Here is a 25,167-nt window from a genome sequence, read left to right as displayed (position 1 = left end):
AACTGAGTCATGGTATGCTTTGCAATCTCTGTGTTACCATTTTCAGAGAAGGTGAATATATTGCATTGCCTCTCCATCAACTGGCTTTATTTCAGTAGAATGGGAGCTGATAGGCTCCAGTTCCCTGAAGCAGATCCCTGAAGGGATCCTTCTTAATTTTTATATTTTCATCTATTAACAATGTACCATGTTACTCCAGTTCCAGTTCCTGTCTGAGTCATCAAGCCCCAGGACTTGGGGCGGGGTGGGGGGGCAGAGGGAGAAGTCTTAGGAATTGGGAAGTCTTCGCAATGTAATGGTGAAGACCTGAGCTGATGCCGCAGTGTTTCAGGACACAGTAAACACAGATTGCAGAGAGTTCAGAACTAGATGCAAACTGACTTGGTCATCCATGTCTGATGAAAGAACTCTGAATTCAGGCCAAGGGAAAACTGCCGCTTAGCCTGGTGATGGTCTTGGGTAAATTACTGAGCTCCCATTTCCCCATTTGCAAAATGGTCATTCATTCTGGCTTTTCTTTTCTTTTAATTTACATGGTTGACTGGATGATATCCAGTGATAGGTATCGTAAGTGTTTAGAAATGATCATGAACTATCTTTATGTGATGAGATGACTGTTTTTGCCTGGGCTCAATATCAGATGACCTTTATCATCAACTGCCTCTGAGTCTTTTCCTTGTTCCCTCTAAAGCTTCTCTTGATGTTTGTAAGTGTTTTTGTTGGTATGTTTTGTGTTTTTTCTGGTCATGTGGCTTAAACTGTGGGACTGGATACTGTCCTGAGCTTCTCTTTGCACCACTTCCGCCTTTTTAATTTTTTTTTAAATTTTTGTTGGTCATGGGATTTGAACTCTGTGCCTGAGTGCTATTCCTGAGCTCTTTAGTTCAAGGTTACTGCCCTACCCCTTGAGCCACAGCTCCATTTCTAGTTTTCTAGTAGTTAATTGGAGATAACAGTCTCGTGGACTTTAGTTCCTGGGCTGGCTTTGAGCCTCAGGTCTCAACCTCCTGAGTAGCTAAGATTACAGGTGTGAGCCACCATGCCCAGCTATTTTTTTGTGCAAGTACTGGGGCTTGAACTCAGGGCCTGAGCACTGTCCTTGGACTTTTCTCAAGGCTAGAGCACTACCACTTGAGCCACAGCACCACTTATAGCATTTTTCTATGTATGAACCCGGGTCTTCATGCATGCTAGGCAAGCACTCTACCACTAGGCCAAACTCCCAGCACCCCCCCTTTTTAATTTTAAATCTTGTGCTGGTACTTGGGCTTGAACTTAGGGCCTGAGTGCTATCCCTTAGATTTTTTGCTTAAGGCTGGTACTCTACCACTTGAGCCAGCTCCATTCCAGCTTTTGGTGGTTAATTGGAGATGAGAGTCTCATGGATTGGCTTCGAACAGTGATCTTCAGATCTCAGCCTCTAAGTCACTAGGATTGTAGCATGAGCCATGGTGCCCAGCCCATTGGGTCTTGAACACACACACACACACACACACACACACACACACACACACACACACACACACTCTGCATCTTCAGATGTTAGTTTTTTAAGTTAGTTTGGTCAGGACTTTGGTGCCTTTTGTGGTTCAAGCATCAGTTTTCATATACTTGTTATTTTAGTTTTTCATGTTCAGTTTGTGCTTGCAGAGTTTATTTCAACCTAAAATCTAGAAAATGGAAGCTCTTAAAGAGTCATAGAGGAAGTGGTATTGTACCTCAAAGTGATAGCCTAAAGCTGATGAGCTTAGGGACAGTGCCCAGGTCCACAGTTTAAACTCCATGACTGACCAAAAAAGAAAAGGTTCTTTCCTGGGTCCAGGAGTTTGGCCTAGTGGTAGAGTGCTTGCCTAGCATGCATGAAGACCTGGGTTTGATTCTTTGGTACGACATACATAGAAAAAACCAGAAGTGGTGCTGTAGCTCAAATGGTAGAGCTCTAACCTTGAGAAAACCCAAGGACAGTGCTCAGACCCTGAGTTTAAGCCCCAGTTCTGGCAAAAAAAAAATAAGAGCGTCATAATACTTCATAATAAGGGACATATATACATATGCAACTTTCTTTCTTTCTTTCTTTCTTTCTTTCTTTCTTTTTTTTCTTTCTTTGCTAGGATGAGAAATCTGTATTCTTTATGGCTCAGAGGATTTGATTTTTCCCTCTGTGACAGTGATCTTTTTTTTTAAATTTAATTTTCTTGTCAGGATGATGTACAGAGGCATTACAATTACATACCTAAGGTAGTGAGTGCATTTCAGGAGTTGGAGGCTAGTCTGAGCTGGCCTGCAACTTATAATCTTCCTGCCTCACTCTACTGAGTGCTGGGATTGCAGGAATATGCCATCAAGCCTGGCTTTAGTATTACCATTCTTTGTGCTGGATTACCAGTCCTCTGGAGAGGCAAGGTGGTCTTCTGGTACTGAAAGAGCCAGACTATAGTACTGAGCCTGCTAACTGGCTGTATTGCTTCTCTGGGATGGACCCTGAGGGCACTGCATGCGTTCTTATTAAGAACTGGTGGCTTAGGACTTTGTGCGAAGGGTGATTACCAAACATATAATCAGATGAGGTATTGATTCCGAACTGCCCTATTCCCTGTGTTCAACCCCATTCTTCCTTAGAGAACAATGAAGCAGAGAGAACTAGGCCACTAGCTTTTGAAAAGTATTGATCAGGAAGTGTATGGTTATGGTATACTTTTCCCCTTGTGTCATGCCTTGGTGTGTGGGGCCTTCACATAGCTGTGATCATCTCTGTAGGGACTTCCTTTCTCATGGAAAAGATTAGAAAAGTAGAAGAATTCCTGAAGGCAGTACCCCAAAATACTGTCACCGTTTCTGAATGTGTCTCTTTGAAGTTGTTGATCCTTTCGGTTTTCTAGGCCATGTGGCAGCATGAAGGAGTGGCGTGAGGTGGTCAGTGGTGATGAACTAACTTCTGAACAATGTCTGTCACACTATCTTGCTTCTTATCCCCCTCTCCCTGGCCTCAGCTACCACTGCTGCATGTCTGTCTGTGTCTGTCTGTCTCTTAATCACACACACTCCACATGCATGTTCTTTCTCCCACAATGCTCATGTGCGGTGTGGATGTGCTGGCCAGTTCGGTCTGTATTCTAAGTCACAAAGACTCAACAGGTAGACTGTGCTGGGTGAGTGAGATGGGGTAACTATCTCAGAATATACTTTGGTCAAGGGTAATGCATGGCCCTGGCTTTTGGTTTGATTTGCCCGGTTGATTTTGTTATAAGCAGCCAGGAATCCTGTGACTAGTTCCCCCCCACCCCCGAGCCCCAGGGAAGAGGACAGAAGTGGATCTGTTGAACCCTGTGGAGTGATTGAAATGGTGTCAAGAACAGGCTGAAATCAACCCAGCTTCTATTTTTCAGGCCTGAGTTCTAGCATGTTGAAAGGATGATGATTAGTAAGAAAAAAAGGCCAGGATACTTTTATCTTTTCCTTTGCACAATTAGGGGAAACGCCTTCTGCTTTGCTAGCATTCGAAGCAGACCATTCTTGTTTTCGACCACATCACATCAGCTTGCATTAAAAACCAACAGCAGCGAATCTAACACCCTATCCATGGAAAAACCATTTAAGGCAACAATGTGCTCCAGTGCTTGAGGGCTGGGGTTTTTTTTGCCTTCTGCACCAATGAATCGGTTTCTCATATCCATGCCTTTCTGACCCAGCAGCTTTTGAAAGACCAAGAAGCATTGCTCTGCTTTCTAATGCCTTCTGTAAGAGACCAGGGCTGCCATGCCTCTAAGCCATGTCCCAGAGAGCATATTTGAGAGAAGACAGCTTAATTTTGCCTGCATGCCTAGGAACAGCCTCTCTTTAAAACTTGACTTTGGAAGAGCTGTAACTAAACATTTTAACTTTTCCCATCCAGGTGAACGGCGGAGGCGCCGATGCCAAGTGGCATTCAGCTACCTACCCCAAAATGATGATGAGCTGGAGCTGAAAGTTGGGGACATCATAGAGGTGGTAGGAGAGGTAAGCAAACGGTCGCGCACTCTGCTGCACAGGCCTGCCCACTGGCCTTGACACTGGATGTTGGAGACCCTAGAGACGAAGGAAATGGGTTCTGGTAGAGGAATGACTTCTTAGAATGTGCGGTCAGATGTGGGACTGTTTGAAACCATTTTAAACATGGCACACATAAGTACTGCAGAAATTCCAACCCAGTGCTCCCAACTTTGTTTTTTTTTTTTTAACTTTAATAGTAAAACTTTGGGTAACCACAGTGACCGGAAGCTACCAGGATAATGGTAAATTATAGATAAATTGGCCATAAACACAGATTCCTCAGTGGAGTGGGGGAGGGGAGGCGTTACCATCTTAACTGTGCGGAAATTTTCCCCTCTGTTCATTAAAGAAGTACAAATTATGATAGTAATAGGTTTTCACTTCTTAAAATCGAAGAAAATGATAAGACCATTGGTTAGAATAGCCAGTAAATTGTTGTATCTTTATGATCGTTAGAGGAAGGTATTTAATAAGGTATGTCAATAGGTATAAACATCTGTGTAATCATTCTGACTCAATCTTAATCCTAAGAATTTATCTGCAGAAATTTGTTAACAATTTTTAAATACATGAGAACTGTGTTAATTGTAACAGTGCTTGTGATAATGAAAAATAATTGAGAAGACTATTAAGTTGTTTTATCCAGCAAGCAAACAGGAAAGCCATTAAGATGGTACACACAGGCATTTAAACATCTATTTGTTATGATGCTTTGCATTACAATTATCTCTTATAATCCAGTACGCTGAGAGCTTTTTAATGGTAGGGGCCTGGTTTTTATCTATTTTTAAATTTATGGTACCTGGAATAGTGCCTGAAACTTAATGAGCACTTTAATAAATGCTTACCACATAAGTAAACGAATAAATGGAAGTATTAGAACAGGGTTTTTTTGGCAAAATAAATGAACACATCAGAACACAATTGCATATACTAGGATATAATCATGTAAAATATAGCAATGTCCACATGACAAGAATGGAAAAAAAAAACAAGAATTGAAAGTGGTTCCTTTACTGTTTTCATGCTGCTTTACAAATACAAATAAAGCCAGGGAAAACAATTAACGTGATTTTTGAGAAATACTGTCCGCTTTTACTTGCCTCTTGGCTATGAGGAAACTGGATATGGGTTACTCAAGAAGATGCCATTGTAGAGCTGTGAGCATGCTCACTTAGACAATGGGAGGGGTTGGATAGGGCTTTGGCACCACCTGCAATTCCAGATTGCTTTCCACTCATTTCCAGCTGAATGATAAGCTGTATCTGCTCCAATAGGAAAAAGGCAGTATATCCCTAGAGAGCATGATATTTGCGTAAAATGTAAGGCTGGCTTGGTCCAGGAGTTTGGCCAAGTGATAGAGTGCTTGTCTAGCATGCACAAAGACCCAGGTTCCATTCCTCGTTACCACATACATAGAAAAAAGCTGGAAGTGGTGCTGAGGCCCAAGTGGTAGAGCGCTAGCCTTGAGAAAGTCCAAGGACAGTGCTCAGGCCCTGAGCTGAAGCCCAGGACTGGGAAAAAAAAAGTAAGGCTGGCCTTTAGAATAGTAAGAAAGGATTCTCTTTCCTGTTTTTTTGTGCTATTGCAGGCATTGGGTCATTGTTGCCTTATAAAAGACTGTCCTTTCTCTAGGATGAGTATTGTATTTGAGCTAATAGGAAGCTCTTTTTAAATTCTGTTGAAGAACTAAAAGTAAAATAACCAGAAGCCTCAAAGAAGCAAAAGCCTTTATATCATAGGGACATATCAAGGTAAGAGCAGAATAGTAGTTTTCAATATAATCAGATCCATGTATTAATCAATAAGGATGAAATATGTTCTATATGTAAAAATGAAACATGTTTATATACATGTGTATATGTTTTTGTTGATTCATCAGTAGATCTCTATAGTATTGCAAAGATGTGTATATAAAAATGTGTGTGTGTGTGTGTGTTTGTGTGTTTGTTATTGTTTCAGTTTTTGCCAGTCCCAGGGGCTTAACTCAAGGCCTGATCACTGTCCTTGGGCTTTTTCAAGGCTAGAGCTCTACCACTTGAGCCACAGCACCACTTTTGGCTTTTTCTGTGTATGTGGTACCAAGGAATTGAATGCGGGTCTTTGTGCATGCTAGGCAAGCACTTTAACCACTAGGCCTAACTACCAGCCTGTATGTGCAGTTTTTAGCCTCAGACAACTTTTAGAAGGATTTTGAATCTATTGCTAGCTTAAAAACAAAACAAATGAATCAAGTAGAGAAGCCTAAAAAGTGCCATACCTTTATCTTAATATCTAATTTTAACTTAACATATTGCAATATACAGTAATTTGTCATTTATCAACACAACATCATGATACAGGGCAAAGCCTTTTCTCCAAATAAAGTTTCTGGTTTGAATTTCTTCCTTTGTGCATACATAGTCTGCCCTCTGTGGTTCCCATTGTTATTTTTTCTTTTTTTAATCATTAAAAAATCATCTTTAAATAGTTGTACAAAGATGCTTCAGGGTTTATATCCACAAATATGCATCTGCTGGAGTTATACCTAAAATACAAACATGTATGAAAGCACATTCAGTGCCGTGTGCATATATGCATGATCAAACTGATTAAAGTATGGTATACCAGAGAGTTGTAATCTCTTAGCTGAAGCCGAACCTATCTTTGTGGTTTGCAAAGATGATAGCTTGCGTGTTCAAAATATGTCTGCATCCTCTTTCTTATGCCCATAGAAGGAGAATTGCCTTGCTGAATTATTAGTCTTACATACACCCTTGAATGCTTCAGAACTTTCCCATAGATATATAACCTCTGTAGTTCATCTTCCTTTCATTTTTACTCTTGAGAAAGTTAAGTTCATTCAAAAGCTGATTGGTTAGTAGGTTATCCATACAGGCCTTTGTTCTTTCCCATTAAGGTTCTGCCTTGCTCGAGGAGAGCTTTTATCCCTTTTCAAAAAAGAGAACCATGTATAATCCCATATTGGAATTTGGTCATCCAAAGAGCTCAAATTTCTTTAAACTTTTTTTCCCTAAATAACTAATGCCTGTACACTTCTGATTTCCCATTGTATAGAAATAGTGAAACATTCATATTACAGTGGGTGAAACTACATTTAGGAGAGAAAGTGATTAGATTTGAATCATCAACAACAAAATAAACTGCAACCATACACAGATAGCCTATTTGCAAGTTGAAATGTATTTATGATATTTGTATAGCTGTGGAATTGGTCAACTATTCCAGTTCTTACATTCTGAAACTGTTTATGAATATTCAGAGCTTTTATTAAAGAGCATTGAGATAGACTTGGTCTAGTCAGGAAGGGTGAGACATGGATAACTAGGAAGACAAGTAAAATCCCATAATGTGAACCGAGTCTCAAAATAACAGGATTAACAAATGAGCAAGGAATTGAAGGGTGGGCATTCTCACTGAGGGGAAGAAGATGTCTCCTGGAGTAGGTAAAATAGTGACATGACATGGGAGAGGTGAGCAGTGTTTGCATTAATTCGTCTGAAGGTGCAAGCTATATCATGCCAGGTGCTGGGCTAGTGTGGAATATAACCTTGCTTCCTAAGTAGGGGCAGTTTGTGAACATTTGGGAAAGTGTGGAGTGTGTGAAGCAGGTGCTTTAGGATTCAGCAAAATGGAGTTAACACAAAGCCTAGTGCTTCCCACAAGGATACTCCACTCAAAGGCTCCTTCAGAATGGGGGATTTTCTGAGGTGAACACGTCCCCACAGGTGATTTTTCACACAACAAAGTTTAAGGCTTTGATTAATCAGAAAGACCATTTTGCTGTTTTGATTTCCTCTCTGTTTATATTTTCAAATTGGAAATGATGACAAAGCCTTAGCAGAGTCATTTAGTAATTTGGGGACCTGCAAATAGCTCATGGCTCTGTTGAAAGATAGCAACACTGCTGAGTGATGTTTCCAGAAGCCCTACCACAAACGAACCCTCCCTTTCTCCTCTCCCTACACTCTTCCTTCCTCTCTCTTGCTTTTTCTCTTGCTTTATTTTTAGGCCAGACCTTGGCTTTATAGCTATGTAGTCCAGGTTAGATTCTAGTTTGAGATTCTCTTTGTCTCAGCCTCCTGATTGCTGGGTTTTAGATGTGTAATGCTTGGCTTGACAAACCTTTCTACTGGGGTGAAGGTCATAGATGTTGTTCTGCCTTGTTGGGTAGAATTGTTTAAACCTTAAATAGAATTTATATGTATTCTTAAATCATTTCCCTTCCCGCTGCTCTATAGATTTCTCTTTTGAAGCCCTCTTCGCATATGAAATATGATTGTTCCCAGAAAAAAGGGGAAGTAATAAAAATGAACTCCCTCCACCCCAGTGTGTAAGGAATGTTCAGGCCCAGCCAGGAAGAGGTGAACTCCACAGGAAATGGGAGGAAATATTGGCCTAGACATTTAGGACTTAGATAATGCTTGTTTATATTTGACACAACCAGCTTTCCATATCCTAAAGTCAACAGGGAGACTTATTTAAAGCAACCAAAATGGAAAATAGTGTAGATGTTTATACCTTCAGGAAGTGGTCCCTTATAAACATTTTTTTATCAAAAAAACCATTTTATATTAATTTCACTGATAGAAAGATCTTTTCTGACAAAACACTTTGTAATTTTTAACGATAATAGAATTGGGGCGAGGAGTTTGGCCTAGTGATAGAGTGCTTGCCTAACATGCACGAAGACCAGAGTTCAATTTCTCGGTACTACATACATAGAAAAAAGCCAGAAGTGGTAGACCTTTGGCTCAAGTGGTAGAGCTCTAGCCTTGAGAAAACCCAAGGACGGTACTTAGGCCCTGAGTTCAAGGCCCAAGATAGGCAAAAAAAGAAAGAAAGAAAGACAGACAGACAGACAGACAATAAGGGAGTTATACTAGGCCTTTGGACAATTCTGTGATGGTCCAGAAATGGCAGAACCAAGGTGATTCAGTCATTGCCTAAAGGTGGAATAACTGAAAAATTTCCACAGTGATGGAAATGCTCTTTTGACTCACGTGTGGGTTACAATAGCAAACTGACTGTACTCTTAAGATCTATGCATTGATGTAAATTCTATCTCGATTTTAAAAAGAATTTTTAAATGATCTTAATATTTTTTAAGTGTTTTAACATTTTTTCAAAATACTTTCACTTACCTCTTAAAGATAGAAGAGATGACTAGCATTCGAATTCTCATTTAATTATTTCTGGAAACATTTTGAAGAAGAGTTTAAGACTGGTAAGATGTAGCTCTTTCCTTAGAGTTTGGAATGTCTTCTTTTTTTCAGGCAAAGAGAACTACTCTTAAAAACGTGGCACTAACTTTATTGGCCTGTGTACCTCTCACTTTCCCTTGAGTCTTCCAAACCCACCCTTTCAGTTTGCAACTGACTGGATTTGGGGGAACAAAGTAGTCATTGAGTGAAAAAAGCTATTGCAACCCTTAAGTGGAATTTTTCCCCTAGCTGCTTATACCCACAGGTAGATGTTAGACTTGGTAAACCTACTGTTCTATTTTTAGTATAGCTGACAGATTAAAAATTCAAGAATGATAAATAGGAGCTGTTCAGAATTGGTAGATACTCATGGGAAAGAGCTTTGTTCTCTCTCTCTCTTTTTTCCCCCCAACCATCCTACTTCCTGCCTAGCAAATGTAGCTGATGTTTGCATGATTAGGTGGGGTGGGTTCTGAAATTTACCCAGTTGTTTCCCCAATTTCCACCAGGGCTAAGATTATAAGAAACACTTTCTTGGGCCCTGAACCCACATAGATACTATTGATTCTAAAGGCATGGAAAATGCTGGACTGTATGTAACCTGGGAAATAAACTGTGTAAGATGTTTTACTTGGCCTCTCTCTAACATCACCATGTGGAAGCTACCCTGCTCCCAGTTCTGGCCATAGGCAGGGTTTGCCTTGGGACACAGCCATGGACTATAGAGATGGCCATATTGGTCACTGAGAGACACATGTAGGGTTTGTCCTCAGCCCAGAGCCAAGATTGAAAACAAGACTATGTGTAGGGTTGGGTCATTGTGCGAGAAGGAGGGTACCTGTCGCTTTGTTATTGCTTTCCTGGGGGCAGAAGTTGTAAGTCCTATGTGGCCTCCAGAATCTAGTACATTATTACGAGAGGACACATTTATTTCCCTCTTTATATGCAGGAACATCACCATAAATCAGCCTCATTTGTAAGCAAGTGTACAAGCTCTGCCTATTGCATTTTTGCTACAGAAGTTTCTTCCAGGATGGGATCTTTTCATCCATTTTTGTCATCAGGGAATTGTTCTGAGGTCCTGGGGCAATACAACATAGATGCCCATTAAACATTAGTGGATTGATGGCACTGGGACATTAATACAGGCCTAGGTTTAGAAGAACTAGTTCAGAACAGTGGTAAAGCTGGGTAAGTAAACGTGCTTAACTTGTACAAGGCCCTGGATTTGATCCCTAACACCACATGAGCATATGTATACACACACACACACTCACACACACACACACACACACACCATGAAGGATTTCTCCCAGTCATTTCCATGTTTGTTTATCACTTTGTCCATTCAGTATTTGGCACTGTGCCTTATTCCTTGAATGAAGAAATATCATTAGTTGAGGCTTTATGTCAGAAGCTGAACTAGAATATTTCTAAAATGAGATGGTGTGTCAGGAAGAATCATTTTTCTCCCACCTCCAGGCTCAATCTTGAGACCAAAACAGCAGGCTGTAAGAAGAAATAGCACAGAACAGCACTCAGTGGTCTTGGGTCCAGGCCCTCCTCCATCCATGAAGGGCTCACCGCACAAAGAAATATGCCTTAGGCCTGTGGTGCCTTTGATGGCAAGTGTTCCCCTCAGGCAATGAGGGAGGGTTTTGTTGTCTGCCCTTCCATTTGTTGTGTAGCTAATGATAGATCTCTGCTGCTTTCCCATAGGCCTCTCAGACTGTTCTTTGACAGTGTAACAGGCAGGTGGGGGTGTGGCTAGGTGAAGATACCCCTGTTTTCCCAGCAGGCAGTCACTGATCTTACACATCAGATGCACACTTCCCTCCAGGATCTGGGGCTAGACTGCTTATTACAGGGAACAAGAACATTTCAGACACCATCAAACTGAATGACATGGAATTGCTGCAGCTACCCTGCACAGCCAAGGATTAGACCCCAGATGGCTCATTTGTGGTTCCTGCCCTTGGTTTTCTTCTCCTGCCTTGTGATTCTGAGGAGGAAAAAGGTCATTTTTATGGTTATTCAGGACCAGCACAAAGGACCCCATTCTACGAATTCTGTAACTTTTGATATTCAGACCCATAGCAGACCTTCCTAACCATCTTAATCCTACCAAAAACTCCTTGAGACAATAATATATATACATTTACATATACATATACATATCGGTTGAGTTGTCATAGACACATGGAAATGTCAGTGTCATTGGAACAATTACACATATAGACCTGCTGTCTACATTCTTTCCCTTAAGATTTGTGGTCGGGCAAATAAGATCACTCCTCTGCAAGTTCATCCCATGAGTTCCCTAATAAATGCTCTAAACATACAGTTCTGATTGTCTCCATTCCAGAGGCTTCTATAATGTCTCCTACCCCTATTCTCCAGTCATAGCTATTGTTTCTCCTTTCATCAAGGCCTATCTTAATTTTGATTTCTCTTTCTCAAAGCCTTTCTTTAGCATCTTGGGACTCACCGAGTTCAGCTTTGTGTAACAAGTTTGATTTGTGCCAAGTCATGGTATTTTCTCATCTGTTTACATCGCGTTTCAAGCTACACCTTTCTGTTTTGGAAGATTGGTACTTTCTTCAGGAAAAAATAAAGATTTGTTTCATGTAGTCCCACTAGTGTAGAAACATAACACATATAACACATGTGACATGTGTTAGTTATCTTTATTACACAGCTAGACGTGGAGGAAAATAATGTTCATTTTTGCCCATTTGTCTTTGGGATGTACTCCCTTTCCTTAGTCTGAAATCTCAAGACTGTGTGGCTCCTTTCTGCTTCCCTGGTAACTTTTCAGCTTTGAGTCCCTCCCTCTGTCCATTTGTAGGCTCCATTCCATCTCATACAGATAGGAGAATGTCTGACTCTTCTCTTTGCTTCAATGCAGGTAGAAGAAGGATGGTGGGAAGGTGTTCTCAATGGGAAGACTGGAATGTTTCCTTCCAACTTCATCAAGGAGCTGTCAGGGGAGTCGGATGAGCTCGGCATTTTCCAGGATGAGCAGCTTTCCAAGTCAAGTAAGAAAGTCCATCATACTAAACAGGAAAGGGGGAACCAGTGGACTGTGCCCCAGCTTTCTTTCTTTTTTTTTCTTTTCTTTCTTTTCCTCCTCCTCTTCTTCCTCCTCCTCCTCCTCCTTCTTTTTTTTTTGTCAGTCCCGAGCCTTGAATTCAGGGCCTGAGCACTGGGCTTTCTTAAGGCTAGAGCTCTACCGTTTGAGCCACAGCACCACTTCCTGCTTTTTCTGTGTATGTGATACTGAGGAATCGAACCTGGCTATTCATGCCATGCTCCCAGCCCCCAGCTTCCTTTCTGTATTATGCCCTATGCTGCAAGACTGTGTTTTCTGGCTTGTGCTACAGTGTGACCCATTGCAGTTTAGAAGATTTATCAAGCTGGGAACTGCAGCCACACAGTCTATACATTTGTGGCTAGGTTACTGCTAGCGTCTGGTATGCCACGGATGGACTGCTTCATGAGTGGCTCATGTGGCTGTGCCTTCATAGACTTGTAGAATCTTGTTTCCTGTTAAGTTTGTACTTTATCTTTAAAATGAACCCAATGAAGTAGTATTTCTCCCTGTCCCATAAGGACCTTGGAGAAAAAGTAACAACAAAAGAATTCATTGGTGGCAAGAAGTGCTCTGTGCACCATAAGTGCGTGCCAATTCCCGTGAACATATGACAGGGCGACTGAGAATCCAGGCACTTTGGGTAGTAAGCATGTGTTGCTTTCTGCAATGGTGAGATCGAACTTCAGATCTTTCTTTCTCCAGGGCCTGAAAGCCTCCCTCCAGCTTCTCTGCTGCCCTTTCCAGCTCATGGAGCAAAAGGTCAGGACCGGGAAGCTTTTTTGTTTTTTCTCCCAGTCGCTAACCCAACTTTCCATGTGGATGTCTCTGTTTTATCTTGTGCCACGTCAAGCCACGGTCATCAACGTGACTGTTGTCGGCTGCTCTGCTGTGATGTAGTAGTGCAGCATCTGCTTGCTGACATTCCTTCCTGACACAGGAGGACAGTAGAGCTCAGTTGCCAAAATAATTGTTCAATGTCGTTATTTTCCACTTGGAACGACCTGACTTGTGTGATGTTCTTATGTTGGCTTGGTGTCTTTTTTATATTTCATGAGTAGCCCGTATGCATAAAGGCCCAGTCTGAAAAGTGAAGCCATTTCCAGGGAAGTGCTATGATGACTTCCTTTGCTTGGTTGTCTCAGCAGTTCTGCATCCTACAGTCTTGACATGTGTAGAAGGACTCACTAGTGCTAGTTCATTCAGTGACTTTTGCAGCGGCCCTCTACTGCCAAGGCTTGGAGTCCTCATTCCCTGAATTCTATTCCATCCTAGAGTTTATGATGGGAAGGACCCGGAGCTGTTTTGGGAGCAAAGGAAGTATCTTAGAGTTCCTGTTTCCTTCTTTGGTTTGAGCTGTAGGCTTTTCCCAGTGAATGAGTATAATAGTATGAGCTTCTATTGCACCTCTTGCTCTAATCCATATTAGCACTCTAGCTGCCCTGGGGTTTTCTACCCTTGACTAGTAGCATATCTAGTAATCAGGTACTGTCACCACAGTACCGTACCTCAAGGACATTGCAGATTCAATGCGATCTTTTTGGATTGTCATTATAATTTAATATCCATGTGGAAATCTCTTATGAGTTCCAAAAGCAGCAATGTCTGTAAATTGCCTTACTCATAGCGAGTTCTCAATAAATGGTAGTTCATATTTTTAATCAAGATAGACAGTTGGCACGTAGTGTAATTGGACACTACCAACACAACTGATTAGTGGTCAGCTGTTCGGAAGGTGTTTTTCTCACTGATTGATGTGTTGGCCACTGAAGCATCATGTCTGGGTTTGGAAATTACTTTGTTAGTAGTCTCTTGATGCAGAATAGGAAATATGGGAACTTTTGGTAGAGACTCGTGATCTCTTGGTGACCTTGCATCTTAGCTATGTGCTCTCAGAGCTGCAGAGTCGGAGAAGAATGAATCCCTTCTGTAGTTTGAGAACTGTTGAAATAAGTTGTCCCCTACCAATTTTGGGTCAATAACAGACAGCTCTCAACTCAAAGCATATGATGCTGGTGGTGCAAGAAGATGGGGAAGCTGAGTAGAATGATTCTGCCAGGCATCTGCCTCAATTATTATTAGCCTGGTGGTTCCCGATCAGAAGAGCCCAATGGTTTCAACAGCCATATTTGGTTTATGGAATCTGTCCATTATTGAGGAGATGGTGAAGTTCTTGAAGAGATATGGTCTCCTAACAAAAGTGGATGGTTCTGATAAAAATGGCTTTTGTATAGTTAAGGAAAAGAAGGCCCATCTGTCCATCCACCTGCCTATATTCACTTATCTGCCCTATTTTTTTCTCTTTCCTTCTTTCCTCCTATTCTTCAGTCACTATCTCCTATGCTTCGATTTGTAACTAACATGCTTTCTAAGACACTGTAGATCCTGAGATAAAGTTTAAATCCCTTGTCATCGGTAAGCTCACTATGACAGAAAGGGAACACATAGACTCCTAGAAATTTAGGATCTGACATCTGAGGAAGATTGGTTGATAAAGGCAGAGACTAGTACTACGTTGATAGGGAGTAGTGTAGTCTCAAAATGCTTCATAGAAGAATAAATATGAGAATAATGTCTTTGTAGTTTATCCCAAATTGAAGCAATCCCTTGAAAGAGAAAAATGGCCTTTCTCAATTGTTCTGACAGGATTTACATATGAGCTCGTTTCAGCATAAGAATATGTGACAACAAATCTAATTAGATAAACTATGGACATTATAGAAACTGGTAGGATTTGCATAAGCAGGACCTTTGATTCTAGAGGACATTTTTTTTATTCGCTATACCAGGCAAAGAGTGTTAGGACTTTTGATGTACTTTACATTTTGAAAAATCTTTTTTTTGTTGTTGTTTTGAAATAATTATAGATTCACAGGAAGTTGTAAAAATCAGCATAAAACTATAGGATGGGCACAAGTACACCTCACCATGTTTCCCACAGTGATAGTCTTTAAATCATAGTAAATGCGTATTTACTTTTGCCTGAAATTAGCTGACACAAAATATTCCTAATGTGCAAAAGGGATCTACATTTTTTTTTCTATGAGCTTAAATGTACTTCAATAAGTAGGCTGTTTGCCCAGCCTACATTATTATTCTTTGTAAACTCCAGTTAGTTTTTCCCCAGATTGTTTAATTATTACATGACTCTGGGGATAAGTTAAAATCTGATGTGTGTACCATATTTGTAAATTTTAGAGGTCAAAGCAGCATCATATCAATATTCTTTTAATTGCTACCAGGTGTTAGGGTGACTGTTTCGTCTAAAGACAGATACAGATCTGTATTTGAGTATTAAGAGAGCAGTGCATGCAACGAAAACATCTTTTTGTTTAAAACAGGGACACACACAAACACAACTTCCTTACCTGTGTACTTGCATATGATCAATTGGCATTTGTGTATTTAATATTTCTTCTTCAGGGAAGCACATGAGGAAGTTCCTGAACGTGTGTACTAATGATTGGCTCTTCTAAAAAAGTCAAGGGCTGTGACTGTGTATAGTGTGCTGAGTGTTTAATAACTGCTTGATGAATATTACTCAAAGAGGTGGTGTGTGTGTGTGTGGGGGGGTCATGGGGCTTGATCTCATCCTGGGCGCTATTCTTGAGCTCTTCAGCTCAAGGCTACCACCCTACCACTGGGCCTGGGCATTGTTCCTGAGCTTTTCAGCTCAAGGCTACCATCTTACCCTTGACCCAAGCCCCACTTCCCATTTTCTAGAGGTTAATTGAAGAGAAGAGTCTCGGGTCCTTTTGTTCCCGGATTGGCTTTGAACCCTGACCCTCAGATCTCAGCCTCCTGAGTAGCTAGGCCTCAAAGGTACTTTTAGCTCTCAATAACAGGTAAAAATGACTGGAGCTTGTTTTTCTTACTCTGATGTATTTTTACATATGGCAGTTTGTCAGGAAACCCCCTAACCCTTTGTAAATCTTAGTTCAGCACAATTTAGTCTATTAGAGGAATTATAGTAGCTGGTGCTGGTAGTATGTATCCATAATCCTAGCAAATGGAGAGGCTAAGATTGGGAAGATTGAGGTTCGAGGCCAGATTGGGCATATATCTGAGACCCATTCTGATTTCTTTTTTTTTTTTTTTTTTTTTTTGCCAGTCCTGGGCTTGAGCTCAGGGTCTGAGCACTGTCCTTGGACTTTCTCAAGGCTAAAGCTCTACCCACTTGAGCCTCAGCACCACTTCTGGCTTTTTTCCCTATGTATGCGGTACCGAGGAATCGGACCTGGGTCTTCATGCATGCTAGGCAAGCACTCTACCACTAGGCGAAACTCCCAGCCCACATTCTGATTTCTTAGCTGGGTGCAGTGGTGTGTGCCTGGCATCCTAGCTGAAGGGGAGGCTGAGATCTGGAGGATCATGTTTCTAGTTCTGCCAGGGCAGAAAAATCAGTGAGAATTCAGCTCATCAGAAGAAGGTGGGCATGGTTTTATCCACCTTTTATCTCAGCAGGAAGCCAAACATAGTTTAATTGCAGTCCAGATGTGCTGGGCAGGAAGTATGACCCAATCTCAAAAATGACTAGTGCAAAAAAAGAGGGAGTGTGTCTCCATGGTAAATTGCCTGGCTAGTAAGCATGAGTTCTAACCCAGGTACTTTGTAACAAAAGATTGAGTATTGGTTGAGGTTTTGACTTAAACATTTTATCTCAGATAAGAAAATTCAGCACTATATAGTTGCAGAAATATTTTTTCTGCATATTCATATTTGCAAACCTCTTTATAATGCATAGAACTTCATAAACCTTAAAAGTAGTGTCTCAAGAGGATTTTTGTTATAACTTTTCATTATCCAGATAATTTCTAACCTATATAAAAATAATACTATAATGAACCCATATGTGTGTGTGTCCATTACCCATCTTTAGCAGTTGTCAACCTATGGGCAGTTTGTTAATATACAGCCTTTCATAAATCCTCTCCTGTATTATCTTAAAGCAAATTCCAGGTATTATATAATTTATTTGTAAATATTTCAAGATGTATCAGTAAAAAGAGTTCTTAAAATGCCATTTTCAGAACAGAGTTACTGCAGTTTCTTAAAATAATTAGCAGATGGTCAGTGTTCACTTTTCTCTAACAGTCTTGTTTTGGGGGAGACAATTTTTTAGTGGGAATCTGAATCCAAATAAGGTACACATATTGTGATTGGTTTATATTTCTTGAGTACCTTTAAATCTGTAGAGTTCTTTATAATTTATTGTGTGTACTTTTTTTTTTGCTGAAGCCCCTGTACTCCTTTGCTCATTTATTCCTCCTAGCCTGATTCATGATAATTTCATCTCTGTTGTGCTATTTAGTCTGTACTCCTGTAAACTGATAATTAGATCTTGGGATTTGAGGAGATTAATATTTTATATATTTACTAAATATATTTATTTATTGGGCCTGGTATGTAGCTTAGTGGCAGAACACTTGACTAGCATGCATAAGGCCCTGAGTTCAATTCTTCAGTACCACATAAACAAAAAATAATAATAAAGTTATAATTTAAAATACATATATTTATCAATTGTAATCTTTCCTAGGAGATGATAGGTGGTACATCTGAAGGCTCATATTGCCTGGCTGTCTTTCTTTTGAGTGTTAACAGCCATTGGTAATTGTCACTCAGACCTAATTACCCAGGGATTATAGAGTGGTAGCAAAAAGGGCAGGACCCCTGAGTTTAGCTCTAGTACCATCACCAACTACACACACACACACACACACACACACTCATAGGAACATGCGTACACACAAACAAATGTGTCTTTCATTTTCAACATATTTTGGTAGTACTTAATTTTAAATAATAAGTATAATATTAAGGCTATTTCTGTTTCTGATTGCATAGACTTAGGAACATTTTTCATTATTTCTTACAATCTTTGGAAGAAGGAAATTTGCATTTTCTTTCTATAACCTTGGGTTTTTTAGATTGAATTGAACTTCTCATTTTTCTACTTCCTTATTTTGAAAGTTTAGATTCTGATACTTTAGTGACATGTCTAACTAAGACCAAGATAGAGAAAACTTTTTAAGGACATATAACTGGCAAACCATTCCCATTATATTGTTTTACCAAATCATTAAACCATACAGTCTGATCAGCTATCAAAACCAAATTGCTCAGTTATCCTGAGCCTTTGAAAACAAAACCTCGGCTGGGAAATTCTCTCCTTTGGCATCACTAGATCTTTATTTGTTAAGATCTGCTCTTTGTTTTATGTTTCCTCAATGTTTCATTGGCAATGAAGAACAATTAGTAAATTATGAAAGGAGTTTTAGGTGAAGTCAGGTGTCCCCATCTTTCAGTGTTTGTTGCCTAATATTTAATAGTGACAGTAAAGTATTTCCCCCAGTAAGGTTAGCTGCACTCCTATTCATGATTTTTGTGGTTACCTGTTCCCCTTCAAGTCAGAATGCTTCACCCAGGCTAACCAAGGTGACACTTCACATTACCTTGCAGCTACAATTCAGAGTCTCATTGATTCTCTGATTTTCTTGGGGACAAACAAATGGAGGTTCTGTTATACTGAGAGGAATTAGTAATGATCAAAATACTGATCCCCCCCCCCCGCCCTTACACTTACATTTTTTCCCGTCACTGACGAGATTGCTGTCATTTAGTCTCATAGGGTCTGATTCACAGATACTTCTTAGGAATAATGTTAATCATCAGCAATAAGAGTTGCGCAGAGAAAAACTACTCACTGCTAACTTGCTGCTTTTGTCATCGATGTCATCAAGAGCTGCCAGTGTTGATGGTTCCCCATTTTTATATGGAGTGTTTCTGGGAAGTCAGACAGGTGGCACTCTCCCTTCTCAGCTCTCCTCTGCTGTCTTGTAAATATAGACTCACACCTATTATGAAGGTATATGATTGGCTGTCAGGTTGAGGATTCATAAGCTGCACTAAAACTTCTACTCTTAGAGTAATGCATTTATTAATTGCATTTGCCTTCAGAAAAGCATTTTACCTGCTATTGCTGTTCTCTGTAGGTCTCTACTGTGTGTGTGTGTGTGTGTGTGTGTGTGTGTGTGTGTGTGTGTGTGTGTGTTGGTGGGTGGGGCAGTATGTATCTATTCTGTGTACTACTGGTTTTAGGGCTATTTGGGCTTTAGCTCTGTTCGGTGTTAACAATATTGATAAACTTATGGGTAATAAGTAATGTACTGCTTGACACTGGGTGAGTCCCTTGTCCTCTTGCTTTAGTACCGTCCTATGACATACAGAAAAACCTCAATTAAGATATTTCAAGAAAGTGGGAGAAAAACATGAAGGGGTAACAATATTCAAGAAATAATGTTCTCACTACCGTACGAATGCAATTAACCCTTCTACATATCATTCTTATAATGAAATAAAATTTTAAAAAATAGAATAAAAGATATTTCAAGAAGTAGGATTTTTTTGTGTGTGTGTCTTTAGTGTTAAGCAGAATCTGTCCTCCCTTACATTTACGTAGATGGCCACTACTGGTTTTAAGCTGTATTGGTGATCCTTCCTCTCTAGTATTTATCTATTACCTTATTGAGAGATACAGACAAATCTTTAAACTTTTTTCTTGCCAGTCCTGGGATTTGAACTCAGGGCCTGGGCACTGTCCTTGGGCTTTCCTCAAGGCTAACGCTCTACCACTTGAGCCACAGCAGCACTTCTAACTATCTTCTGTGTATATGGTACTGAGGAATCGAACCCCAGGGTTTCGTGTATGCTGGGTAAGCACTATACCATTAGGCCACACTCCTGGCCCTGACTTATTTATTTTTGTGGTTCTATTTCAAATCCAGAGCCTTGCACATATTAAGCAAGTGCACTACCACTGAGCCACATCTTTAACCTGACATCTCTTAAGGAGAATTCTGTATTGTGTTTAGAATATTAGGGTTTGAATATCAGCTTTGACCAGGTGTGGCTGCGGAGTTACTACTCAGGTAAAGAATAATGAGCCCAGATCTACACTATGCTTATGTCATGTCTCCAGAGAGAAGATGGTGCTGCATTCTTGAGTTCATGAAGCAGTTCTGTGAATTAGAGTCCCTCTGATTAATTGAGGTTTTTCCTGTTCCTAAGTTGAAGTATTGAAATGGTTTCCAGGTTTTACCTGGTCCTAATCTGTATGTCACTCCTTGGTAGAAGCAAGACCTGATTCTAACTGTTCAATGTCATCCTGTTAGCATGGGGACTTAGGGCTCATTCTAGAACATTCTTGAAGTCTGTCTTGAATGGTCTCTTAATGAATTTTGCTGATGAAATTCTTACAGCAAGTTCAGTTAAAAACTCTTCCTCTTCCTTCTTTTGCCATCATTTGCTCCCTCCTGCCCTCTGTCTTGTGTTTTGGTTTGGTTTTGTTTTTTTCTTTTCCTTTTTCTTTTTCTCTCCCCTTCTCTTCTCTCATTCACTGTCAGGAAAGACTACCTTTGAAGGGACAATTCTGTACCGAGCCGCACCCGGAAAGACGGAGGGCCACAGACGCTATTACAGTGAGTGACCTAACCAGCAGGAGACAATTGTAAAGCGAAAGTCTGAATACTTGTGTTTTTGATGCAGGTGCCTTTTCCTGAGCTGCTCATGCTTATGCCAAGTGTTTGTGTGAATTCCTGATCCAAGGACATGGACTTATTTGCCTGTGATAAGTGTCATTTCCTTGGTGTATGCTATAAGAGCATTCCCACCACTAGCCCATGATGCTGTCTTGTTTGCTTTTTGCCTCCTTCATGTGTGTGACATGTGTGCATGAACTATGTATGCAGAGAAGGGAACATTGCCATTGCACATGTCTGTGTGCTAACATCCTTGGGCTTCTGGAGTAGTGGAAATTGGCTTCCAACAAAGACATCAGCCTCTTGTAATGCTTTTTCTAAGTGCATCATTCTTCATTGCGTAGTTCAAAGGAAGATTTGGCATGGAAAAATCCATGCTAGAAATGGTGTTGTGCTTTGCTCATTCAGCTAATCACCACACGGCAGACTTCTTTTGGCAAGACCAATGTGTAGCCTTGTGTGTTGTGGAATAAGGCTGCCAAAAGTTGATGGTAAAGAGACGAATGAAATGAATGAATTAATAATCTCCTGATGTCTTTCCAATGGTTCCTGCTACATAGTAAACACTATATGCACATGTGAAATTGAAAACAAAGAATGACTCTTCAGTGCTGGAAGAGCAGGGTAAATTCCATAGCAGTGGACAGTTATAGGATTGTCACAAGCAAATTTGTTCTTTTCTTACTTTAAAGGAAGAGCACACACACACACACTTTTGGCACTTACCTCATTGTCTAACAGTAATAAGTCCTTCATGAACTGGCGCGCAGTTTGCAGTCCACGCTCTGGGTTTCACTGCCCAAGAATGTCATCTTGTCATTCTGAAAAATGACACGGGGACATTTGGTGTGATAAGATGTATGCAAGGCACCAGTTACTAGAAGACACAGCAGCAAACAGATATAAAAATGAAGTTACCTTTCTTTCCTTACAAAGGGAAGAAACTAGAGTTTGACTTATTTCATCAATGTAGATCTTTAGCCTTTTCACGTACATACTCCAAAAAGCCTGAAACGGGCTGCCAGAATTTCTGGAAGAAAAATCTGCCGTGTGTTTCCTTCCCAGACAATGCTTGTGTGGTTGAATAACTGTGTGACCTCTTCCTGTGTTAACACACAGTATTTCTCACAGGTATTCATATGAAGTTGTTAAGCCAGAAAACAGCCCATTCCTAAAACTGGAAGCTTGGTGAAAATAGGATGGCAGTGGTGGCAATGTTATAGGTCTAGCTAATGGGAAGAACCCTTCAAATTCCTTTTTCTGAAGAACTAATACAGACTTGCTCTATTCCATTTGCCCTGCTGCTTTCACGGAGGTGATGGGAGGAGGGATGGAAGAAGGAGGGAAATGACGGTTTCTTTCCACTAACCATTTATTCTACCCTTACATGGATCTTTCCAAACCTGTGAAGACTATACAAGCCATTTATCACATAGAAAGAATCCATACGGCAAAATGAGAACATGTTAAAGGAGAAATGACACAATATTTAGACTCCAAAATTATAATCTCCAGCAGGGATAGCTCCAAAAACAATGAGCAGATAAACACATGCATGGGTAGCTAATGCAGGGGGTTTTCCATGTTTGCACACTCAAATTCAGTCCTGGGAATTACAGCCGACCCCCTTGTAATAGGCGGCTTCTCATTGTCCTCTCTTCTGCTCACAAATGTTTGTGCTTTAATTAATTAAAATGTGCACCAGGGATCTTTCTCCTCTCCTACTCTTTTGGCTTAGAAATACCATTTTATGGAAAACAGCAGCAGCAACAAAAGCAACCATTGTTTTAAGGATTTGATTTTGAAATTGGTAGCAATTTATAATGTCCTTTCTATATTTTATCTGTTTCCCTTTAACTTTCTTCCTGCACTGAGACTTCCTCATTTGAATGACGTCAGCATTTTATGATATATGATGTGAGCAATTATTTGATGTATTATTCTTACAGACTAGGAAGCCATCTGACCTGTAGGAAGATAATGAATAACCAAATAATAGAGACCACAAATTGATGGCTGGCTCAATCCCAAGAGCATTGTTCCGATCAGGAGATATGTAGTAAATGGTCAGGAGCTACCTTACACAGCTAGAGGATTAGAGAGATTGTTTCAGGACAGAACTTGCTGCCCCACGTAATACCTGCTGAATCTTGCTCTTTGGTGGTATAATTGATGTAATGGTCATCAAAGGAAGAATGGATGCCCAGAAATCAACTGTATACAAATAGGTTCCTTCTTTTAGGAACATGATTATGGGCAGATCATATGTGTGTGTGGGGGGGAATAATCTAGGGTGGTAAGTATATTATCCTGCTAATAACTGTTTTATGCTTCCTAAGAGGTCATATCCATAGTGTTTTCTTTGGAAGGGGCTTCACTTTGCAAAAACCATGGTGTTAAAGGAGGGTGGAAGAAGTATGGACATGGGGGATTCAGACCTCGAGGAGGGAGGGTTTCTTTCCCCCTTTAGCAGACTCCATCATCTTGCTAGTGAAACCATCTTAATGTCAAATCGGTTGAATGCTTTCTTAGAGAAACCAGTCTGCATGCATTTATTCCTTGCGATGCCATTCAAAGAGATTTAATTCTTTGGCAGTCATAATTTTATGATTTTTTTAATTGCTAATTTGTTGAAATCATGTTTAGCTTTACAGTTTCCCTTTAGAAAGTATTGCTTTCATTGCTAATTGACATGAGTCAGAGAGATTGGGGTATAGTACAGATGGGGTGGAGAAGCGGAGAGGGGGTGGAGAGGGTCACATCATACTGATCACTGCCAGACAAATTTGGGTCCAGACCAAGTTCCAGCTGAAGAGGGGGTGAAATGTCATATATACAGAGAGGCCTGCTTGGAATTACTGAAAAGTTACTTTGATTTATTGCCTACCGTGTAAGTCTGAAGGGTTGGAAGATCAAATGAGACTAAGAACCAGCCCAACACAACACACTCAACACAATGCATATAAACCTTCCCATATAAGTTATCTTGTGCGGGATAATGCTAGTAGAGATGGCCTGTGTCTGGCTATAATGTTCTTCGTGGCTATGGCTGATTTCTGAGCTCTCTTTCTCCTGACCCTCCCCCCCTTTCAACAGGCTTAAGGGAAACTACCGGCTCTGAGAGTGATGGGGGTGACTCGAGCAGTACCAAGTCGGAAGGTGCCAACGGGTCAATGGCGACCGCAGCCATCCAGCCCAAGAAAGTTAAGGGAGTGGGCTTTGGAGATATTTTCAAAGACAAGCCAATCAAACTGAGACCAAGATCAATTGAAGTAGAAAATGACTTTCTGCCCATGGAAAAGGTATGTTTCACAGTTTCTGTTTTATTTCAACATAATCTGTGTGTGTGTGTGTGTGTGTGTGTGTGTGTGTGTGTGTGTGTGTGTGTGTGTTGACAATAATCTGCAGTCAAGAAAACAGTTGTGTAGGTTTTCTCTTGGGAGTTGGATGGAGACAGTTGCAGGCTGTTGAAAGGAAGTCTCCTGTGCGTATGTGAATGATGGAGACAGCCTGCTTTCTGACTCCCTGGGTTGTTCCCATCGAGAAACTGGCTGTTTTGTTTTGCCTCTGGATCTGACTTGACGAGAGGCAAATAGTTCTGTTGCTGCTGAGTATGTTGTTGCTATGGCAACACACCCAGAGTCATCGCACTTGTGGCTGCTGATGACGTCTACTGTGGTACACGTCTAAGCATCATAGCCTTGCTTAGAAGTTGATAAATACAGTGGAATTTTCCAAATTATAATAAGCTACATTCATGCTGTGCTCAAGGAATGTTTGTTAATTTGGTTTAGTGCTGAAATGTTTGCTTTGACATTTGTGCCAGCAGGTTTGGGGGAAGGGGTATGGTACCATCTTTAATTTAGGTTTATCAGAGGCTTTTTAAATGTTCTTTTTTTCAGTGAGATGGAATTCTAATGGTTCCATCATCTTCTGCAGCTTTAGACTCTCCACTCGCCACCCTGTCCCCAAAAACCTGTCCCAAGAGTCATCCTGCATTAGAAACAGATTCTGAAGAGGGAATTTTTCGGGATACTTAACACTCTTAGAGATGAATAAGACAGAAAAGGAAGATACATAAAAGTTAGAGACTATTTCCTTTCAACTCTTTCAAAGTTTCTCTGCACCAGCATTGTTCCTTTCAGTAATCAATATTTGATATTTCTTAGTATCTGAGAGCTATAGTTAATATCCCAGCTTGTGGGGGTCTCATACAATCACATTCAGATTCCTGCATTTACTAAGGAGCACGTCTCCATCTTGAAAAAGAACAGTATCAGTTGATCCAAACCTAGACCTTTCC

The 25,167-nt window shown here is 40.5% G+C and overlaps 1 protein-coding gene across 6 annotated transcripts in view; it reads left to right on the top strand.

Moving 5' to 3' along the window:
* Sh3kbp1 (SH3 domain containing kinase binding protein 1) overlaps positions 1–25,167 on the top strand; it is a 320,820-nt gene that overhangs the window by 159,838 nt on the left and 135,815 nt on the right. For 4 of the 6 annotated variants that reach the window (XM_090326686.1, XM_090326683.1, XM_090326685.1 and 1 more), the window contains 5 exons: positions 3,893–3,996; positions 12,142–12,271; positions 13,030–13,086; positions 20,730–20,804; positions 23,961–24,166. In XM_090326686.1, the coding sequence (XP_090182812.1) occupies positions 3,893–3,996; positions 12,142–12,271; positions 13,030–13,086; positions 20,730–20,804; positions 23,961–24,166 (572 nt within the window). The remainder of the gene's footprint in view (positions 1–3,892; positions 3,997–12,141; positions 12,272–13,029; positions 13,087–20,729; positions 20,805–23,960; positions 24,167–25,167) is intronic. The other 2 variants (XM_090326688.1, XM_090326687.1) reach the window with 1 other exon arrangement.

The sequence above is a fragment of the Megascapheus bottae genome, chromosome X (genome assembly GCF_031878675.1).
Source record: "Megascapheus bottae isolate mThoBot1 chromosome X, mThoBot2.hap1, whole genome shotgun sequence".
NCBI lineage: Eukaryota > Metazoa > Chordata > Mammalia > Rodentia > Geomyidae > Megascapheus > Megascapheus bottae.
The sequence above is the reverse complement of the archived record's forward strand: the minus strand, read 5'-3'. Positions and strand labels throughout refer to the sequence as shown.